Consider the following 8,248-nt stretch of genomic DNA (forward strand, 5'->3'; position numbering starts at 1 on the left):
ACTTTGCTGTACCAAATGCCAAGTCTCCCCTGGTCCTGTACCACAGTGGCCTTAAGTCTCCTGAAACCAAGTTCCAAGCCACAAAGTGACTTTGTTTCCTCGGGTCAATAAATTGCAACCCTATGTGGTACTGTGTAAGAATTACATTTAGCAGTCTACTTGTACTATACAATACATGCAAATGAGCTTACATTCAATCAATTCAAACTGCAAAAATCTGACAACTTTTTTTTTTCTTCCCCAGAGGTCCCAAAAATTTGTAGATTGGAGCCTGAAGAGGGACCATGCCGTGCAATGTTGAAAACATATTTCTACAATTTCACAGCAATGGAATGTCAAATATTAACTTACGGGGGCTGCTATGGAAATGAAAATAGATTTGTTGACAGAAATTCCTGTCTCAACTATTGTGAACCGCAGAAAAGTATGTACCTGTATTTATTGATTTATTTATAATTCTTTGTAGAGCTGTTGTAGCCAAAAATATACTTTTTTACATGTTTAAAATCTGTCAACATACAGTGTGTGACTTGTGCCGGATTTGAATTTCAGAAAGGCCAGGGTGTTTGCCTACTGTTTTTAATGTATTTCTGCAAGAACATTTAATACCGAAAATGTCTTTCTTATAGAGACACCTTCAATCTGCATTGGTCCAATGGATCAGGGATCCTGTTCTGCTTCTATATCCCGATATTACTACAATCCAGTCATCAAATCGTGTGTGGAATTTACATATACAGGATGTGGAGGGAATGCCAATAATTTCTCTACCAAGCAGTCTTGCAAATCCATCTGCATGAAAGGTATGTGAATACATTCTCTAGGCACAAGCATGTCTTAATCTTGATTTTAAATGGTTTACTGCCTTGCCAGGTGAATGAGATCCTTGAACTCAATTCCATTCCCCCCCGGTTAAATAGATACCAATAACTAAATATTTATGGTTGTTACTATTTTTAGGCTCTAAATTTGTTTGTCTTTTTGTTGTTCAGTGTGAAGAGGTAATATACCTGGAGTTATTTAAAAGTAACTGTGCCAAAGGTATATTTAGAATTGGAGCAATTGCCACCAAAAGCAGAGCTTGAAAAATCACCTTTTTAAAATGTTACTAAAACAGCTGTCTTTCCTTATCCATACCCATATATAACTGGGGAAAAAAAAACTCCCATTACCGATTTTATGACATTTTACCTACAGACTGGTTCTTTTTAATCTGCCTTCTGTAAATGTTACCATTATGCAGTGACAAGGATTGCCTTTTTTAAACAACTTTTTTTTTAAACCTACATCCATTTTAAAATGCTTTTTTCTATTTCAGAAACAAAGAGGATGAATTTAAGGAAGATGAGATGGAAACCCACTAGAAAACACAGTATAAAAACAATCTACTGAATATTATAGGGCTACATGACACGCTTTTGATTCGTTTTTAAAATGTTCATTTATATATATATATATATATATAATAATTTCTACTTTGCAATACATAATTCTATTCATATGTAAAATAATACCCAACCACATGTCACAGTAGCTTTTTGTTTTGTATTTTTTGTTTGTTTTTTGCACTGGATAAGAAATGTTGAATTTTCATTTTAAACAAGTGGTGTAGTGTGGTTTTCCCTTGCTTTTAGATTTAAAAAGGGAATGTGAAATGGTTTGAATCCAAGGCATTACAATTCCATGAAAGAAACTGATGCATTTTACAATAAACATTGAATATTCAGTTTCTATTTGAATGACTATAGTCCACATTTCTTCTAGAACCCCTTAACACTACCCTTGTAATACATGTGTACAAAAATAGTTTCATTGGATCACTTCAGATTTCAGAACTTTAATAATGTATTTATTGTACTGCTACTATATCAATACTGTATCTTTAAAATGCAGTACATGTTTAATGTATTAGTGTATTTTTCAATATCAGTATCAAATATCAATTGAAATACTATTGTTAGTTATACCTAAAGATATTGGCTATAGATATTTCATAGGTTAAACTCCCTTTGTTTTAAAAATATGTAAAATGCCAAGGACTGGCCTCAGTATTTAAATATGAATTTATTATGTACCTAAACTATATGTGAATTTGTGGACAATTTTCAGTATTATACATGCTCTGGTATTTTTACAAATATATATTTTTATTCAACATTACATGTATGTAACTACAACCAACTTGTATGAGCTTTTGTAAATAAAAGTCTTGTCTTTTTTATTAAGTTAACTTTCATATGTTGGTGTTTTTCCACATTTGTTGTTTTCAGGATAAATGAATGCTAGTTGAAGAATAATTAGCAGGTGCAGTGATGTCATTAACTGGTTTTCCAATATCACACACCCAATAGTCATTTTTATTCCCTATATTTTCTCACAAGGCAAACTCTTATGTGAGGATGCTGTTTGACGTCATTACAGGGAAGTGGCAAACATATTTCTAACCCTGTAGACTTTTCAATTTAGCCAAAGATATTTCAAATTATACTGCAGAAGTGCTGATGCAGGAATAAAAGGGTATTGTAACTGGAATAATTATCATACCTGGTTCCTTAAAAAGTAAGTAGTGTGGTTCGGAAACATGTAGTGTTATTTGTCCCCAACTTTTTACACTTACAATTTCAAAGTCTGTTTCAAAGCTTTTTTCACTGCACTGGGGTTTGAGATCTGTCCTCTAAATCACTGCAGTAAAAGCGATTAAAAGAAACAAAACAAGTGCTCTGGCTTTTCTGTTCCGTACCACATCATGGATTATTATTGCTGTGTTATCTGTTTGGCAATGTGGGTAATAATCCTTACTCTCAGTGCACTAGATAGATAGATAGATAGATAGAAGTACTGGTATCTTATACTTTTGTTATACTTTTCTTTTGTTTTTTAACATTCCTCTGCAGCTTGCAATGATTCTACCCAGACAACCAAGCAATAGAGAGCTCTATTATGAACTAAAACAAATTCAATTGTAGGAACAGAGAGTATACAGTAAGGCTGTTGTGTGTTTTTATTCACAATATGCCATTTTTAAAATGTTGGAATTACAAAAAAATGGATTGCAAAAATTGCAAGCAATTATAGCAGCACTTTATATTACTATGGTTTTTTGGTGAATTAATATATATATATATATATATATATATTGTGACGGGGGTTTGGGGAACATATGGTAAAGTATGTAACAATGCATACATAAGCAACAGAATGAAAACAATCCTGTTTCCACAATAAATCGCTGTATGTATACTGGGTGCTGTGTGTAGTGGGGTAAAATGGCTGCCGACTCAAAGACTACGTTTCCCAGAAGGCCATAGTCAAATTGGGCTGAGGTAATTGTGTAATAGGACGCAGCTGTATCTTGTTAGGGCGGGGTCCTGGCTATATAACGCCAGCCTCGAATCCAGTCAAAGAGAGAGACTACCAGGGAGGAGGTTGTAGTGTGTGATACAATGTTTCTGAGGAGATTTATGTAAGTACACAAGAACAACTGTTACTGGGTGGAACAGTTGCGCTGTTGGTAACAATTACCAAGTGTTTTCTGTACAGGGAAACAGCCTATCTGTCCTGCCCTAGATAAGGACTGATTGTTAGTTAACACTCCTTGTTGGAGTAGGTTTTTGTTTGTTTATTTTTATTTTGGCACTGTACATAATAAATTTACGCTACAGCGTTTCACTGCATCTCCTGTGTTTTGCATATTTCCTACTGGGGGCTGCCTTGGCCATCGGTCACTCTACCACTATATATATATATATATATAATTGAATTCCATTACATGAGAGTAGGTGTTAAAGCATCATGCTGATATTGGACTCGTCTCTCGCCAAGAAAAGCACCAACTAAGACAGTTTATTTTACTGTAAACTAGTAAGTTTACATACCTTCCTTTACACCAACGTTGTTATCTTTCTACTGTGCTTGAGGTCCCCAACCAGAATATTTTCGTCTCAACCAGAGCCAGTTGCTGCTCCTCTCTGCTGCTTCAGATAAGTTCTTCACTATGAGTCGCAACTCTTGACCACTGAATCCAATGTCTCTGAGAAACTGGGTTGTGGAGTGTGCCACAAATCCTCGACAACCCACCTCCACTGGGTAAACCTGGACTCTCCATCCTCGCTGTTCCGCTTCATCAGCTAGTTGAGTGTACCAAAGTTTCTTCCTCTCATACGCCTCATCCACAGCATCCGCCCATGGCACTGTCAACACTACCAAGTGAACAAGACCTGCTGATCCAGACCACAAGAGAATATCCGGTCGAAGGTTAGTGGTGGAAATCTCAGGTGGGAAAATAAGCCATTGTCCAACATCTGCCAGCATTTCCCAGTCTCTAGCAGCTTCAAGTTGTCCTAGACAAGTTTTGGTTTTAATACCTTTTCTTGGTGGCTGCTCCCCTGGACGGAGGAATGTTGTTCTTCGTGTGTCATATATTGCTGGAATTGGTGGCAACCTGTTGGTCATACTGCGCTTGTCTTCCAATGCTAAGGCCAAACATCGTAGCGCCTGGTCATGACGCCAAGTAAACTGTCCTTGGCTAAGACCTACCTTACATCCTGTCAAAATGTGTCTAATTTAGTTGGTGATGAACACAAAGGACACCACGGATCCTCTCCTACCCATAGATTAAGGGTCTGTGGTGATGGGAGAACATCATATGTTGACCTGATGAGGAAACTGATCCTGCTATGTTCCATTGTCCGTAGATCTCGCCAGCCGATCTTGCGTTGTTCCACACTCTCCCATCTCATCCATTCTGCCTGCTTGGCCTGGGAAACTGCCTTTACGCATCTCCTCCTCTCCTCCTGCTTTTGCACCTCGTTGACTACCAGCTTCCTCTATTGAGCTGGGGCTGCTTTGTGCTATGTAGGAGGAGCTGAACTGAGACCAAGGCCTCCTCTTCCATGCTGTACTTGCCCCATGATATCACTGATACGAAGGGCAGTCTTTGCATCTTCCGTAGCTTCTTTTGCCGCCCACGTCCAGTTTTCAACACAGGTGCTGCCTCCCTCACGCATTCATCATATGACTGTACCAATGTCATTTCCAATCGAACCTTGGCACACTTAAACTCCTTGGTTAGAGCTGAGACTGGCAGCTGCAGTATCCCTTTACCATACTGTCCCACTCTGCTGAGGAAGCGTGGAACTCCTAACCATTTCCTGACGTATGAACAGATTAACGCTTCCAGCTTCTCTACTGTTGTCAAGGAAACCTCATACACAGTGAGTGGCCACAGAAGTCTTGGCAGTAGACCAAACTGAAAGCCAGAGTTTAAGTTTGCCCGGTAAAGCGCTGCTGTCTATGCTCTTCAACCCTTGCACTGCTTGTTGTCTCACTTCTCCCACACAAACTAATCCTAATATCTGTGTCCCTCATACCATCTCCCAAGACTTTTTACAGGCTTCTCAGACACTGTTGGTATTGCCTCACTGTTAATGTAGAACCTCTTATACACTACTTTACCTTTAATTATTAGATGCTCCTTGACTTATGGGCTTGAATTGCATTTGTGTCCATTTACTGTTATTGATTCATTTGCCCAATAACCGATTAGTGCAGGCTACTGTTGTAGTCATGATTGTCATGTCATCCATGTATGCTCTAATTGGTGGCAGTCGCATTCTAGAAGCCAAGCGTTCTCCTCCCACTACCCATTTTGACACCCTAATAATTACTTCCATTGCCATGGTAAAAGCCAGAGGAGAAATGGTGCATCCTGTCATTATTCCAATTTCTAGACATTGCCATGTAGTGGTGAATTCTGATGTTGAAAAACAAAATTGCAAATCTCTGAAGTAGGCTTTCACTAAGTTTGTTATTGTCCTCGGTACACTGAAAGAAATCAAATGCTGCCCACAGAAGCTCATGTGGTACTGAACCATATGCATGAGCTAAATCCAGGAATGTCACATGGAGCTCCTTCCACTCCTTTTTAGCTGTTTGAATTTGCTGATGTGCTCTAAGCATCCTGGGAAACCTGGAATACCGGCTGTCTTTACTGAAGTGTCAATGAAGCATTTCTTCAATAGGTAAGCTGACAATCTCTGAGCAACAATGCTTAAGGAAATATTGCCTTCCACGTTTAACAGGGAAATAGGGAAAAACTGACTGATACTCTTAGAATCTTTTTCTTTGGTTATAAAGACCCCACCTGCTCAGCGCCATGCTCTTGGTACAACCTGTTTTTCACATGCCACTTTAATCAGTTTCCACAGGATTCGTAGAACACCAGGGACACGCTTGTACATTCTGTACAGAACTCCAGGAGATAATGATTCCCTTGCCTTTTTCACAGCTTGCTCTACTCCTTTCCACTTAGGTGTGCAGTCCTCCATTTGCTATTCTGGTGGATTGATAGATGGGATGTCTGAAGGAATTGACATAGGCTCCTGCCTTTTTTAATCTGTGTGCGTTTCCTCAAGACATCTCTCCAGCTCACTTTTTTCTCCCTTGTGTTCTTCTTTGCAAATTTGAATGGGTCTTTATAAAAGTTAGTTCTCGCACGCTCCTTCTTTTTGCAGCATTTCCATAGGCGCTCAGCTCTGATAAGCTCAAGCTTATCTTTTATGACCCTTTGTAATAGATTGAGTGCCTCCTTCTGACTTTGTTCTGCTCCTTTCTCTAAGTGGTCAATCTCCTGCTGCCATCTAGACTTTACAGGAATAGTTTGTATTTTCTCCTTTCTTTTTTCAACTCCAAACCTCTCGCTTCCATATGTTTAGTTGGTAACCCCAAATTTTCTCCAGCTTCTTTTCAACTGTTCCACCTAACCTTTCAAACAAAAAACAGAGATCCGTTTTTACTGTTTTCTCAGAAGCTCTTGACCATTTAACTCCAGGCTTGTGCCCCTAGAGGTTCTTTTCTCTCTTACACTGGTTCATCTGACCAGGTTCACAAGGATCATTAGGTCCTTCACTAGTGTTTATACAAGCTCCTCTCATCTATGACAGGGGTGCTGATATCCTGTGAACTGTGGTTTGCTTCCTGTCGCTGGATTTCATTCGACTGATTTGACCGATTTCCTAAAAAGTACTGATCAATGCAAGGCCCTTGTCCCTTCTCCCTCAAGCATTTCTTTCTCCCTCGATGAATCGTCAAACCCTAACCCAAACTCCTAACCGCTGCCACTTTGCTCCAGCCACAGACGAAAACCTGGAGCTCCATGTCTTTGCTAAATGCAGATCTTGAGCTGGTCCTTTGCAAAGTATTCTCCGTTCTCATATCCGTTTCCTTTCCTAAGTCGTTAACTGTGTTGTCAAATCTTGAGTCATCTTCGGCCCCCGATCTCACAGACTCTCAGGGTATTTTTCTCTCTACGTATTGCAATCACTTTCATTTTCATATTTTGTGGGTGTTGTAACAGTTTGAGTGTGTAATAAAATAAGATAGAATGCCACTTGTCATTCATTGATAAGCACTTCTGTCAGATGCTGCCATAGTCAGTTAGAGGAATGTTAAAAAACAAAAGAAAAAAGTATACAAAAGCAAGTCTGGGGGTGTTGAAGGGTTCAAGTCAGGGTGGACATCATGTCAGGAAATAAGCCATGATAGCAAACGACTGGTTGTCTGGGTAGGCACCAGTTGTTTGTTATCACAGCTTATTTCCTGACATGATGTCCACCCTGACTTTAACCCTCCAACACCCCCAGACATATAGAGTATGGTAGTAGCCTTTGGCTCTGCCAGAAAGGGAAATCATTTATTCATATTAGTGCCAGCTGTATCATATTACATTTTCTCTTATTAATAGTAAAGTTTAGGGAATTGATTTTAATGTAAATCAATGCTCATGTTTTGCCACTATAAGTGTTAAAAAATATGATCTTTTGTTTTATTTGTATTATTATTTATTAGTAGACGCCCTTATCCAGGGCAACTTACAGTAAAATCGGTAGAAAATAAGATCACATTCAAATAGAAGCAAAATAAAGAATACAGTAAATTACATTTAAGCGCGAGTTTGACTAAGAGCAGTTAAACTTATATTAAAAGTATTTGCTTATACCTGTAAAGTCCATTCAAGAGCACATAGTAAGTATGATAAACGGATAAGAATGATTTCAAATAAGAGCAATTACAAAAAATGTGAATACGGATACCTACAAGAGTAAAATCAAGGACAAGATGCAAGAAATAGTTATAATTAAGAGCAGTAGTAGAATAAGGCAAGGTATGGTGCAGTACAAGCTGATGCAAGTACTGGTACAATTGGGTGCCATATAATCGAGAGTTGTGAGGTTTACAGATGCTGTCTGAA

General features: G+C 38.6%; 1 protein-coding gene across 1 annotated transcript in view; it reads left to right on the plus strand.

Moving 5' to 3' along the window:
- tfpi2 (tissue factor pathway inhibitor 2) overlaps positions 1-2,225 on the plus strand; it is a 3,430-nt gene extending 1,205 nt beyond the window's left edge. The window contains exons 3-5 of the mRNA XM_033993629.3: positions 245-424; positions 630-803; positions 1,319-2,225. Coding sequence (XP_033849520.3) covers positions 245-424; positions 630-803; positions 1,319-1,392 — 428 coding nt within the window. The 3' untranslated portion in view covers positions 1,393-2,225. The remainder of the gene's footprint in view (positions 1-244; positions 425-629; positions 804-1,318) is intronic.
- Positions 2,226-8,248: the final 6,023 nt, after the last annotated feature.

Source organism: Acipenser ruthenus, chromosome 3, assembly GCF_902713425.1.
Source record: "Acipenser ruthenus chromosome 3, fAciRut3.2 maternal haplotype, whole genome shotgun sequence".
Lineage (NCBI taxonomy): Eukaryota > Metazoa > Chordata > Actinopteri > Acipenseriformes > Acipenseridae > Acipenser > Acipenser ruthenus.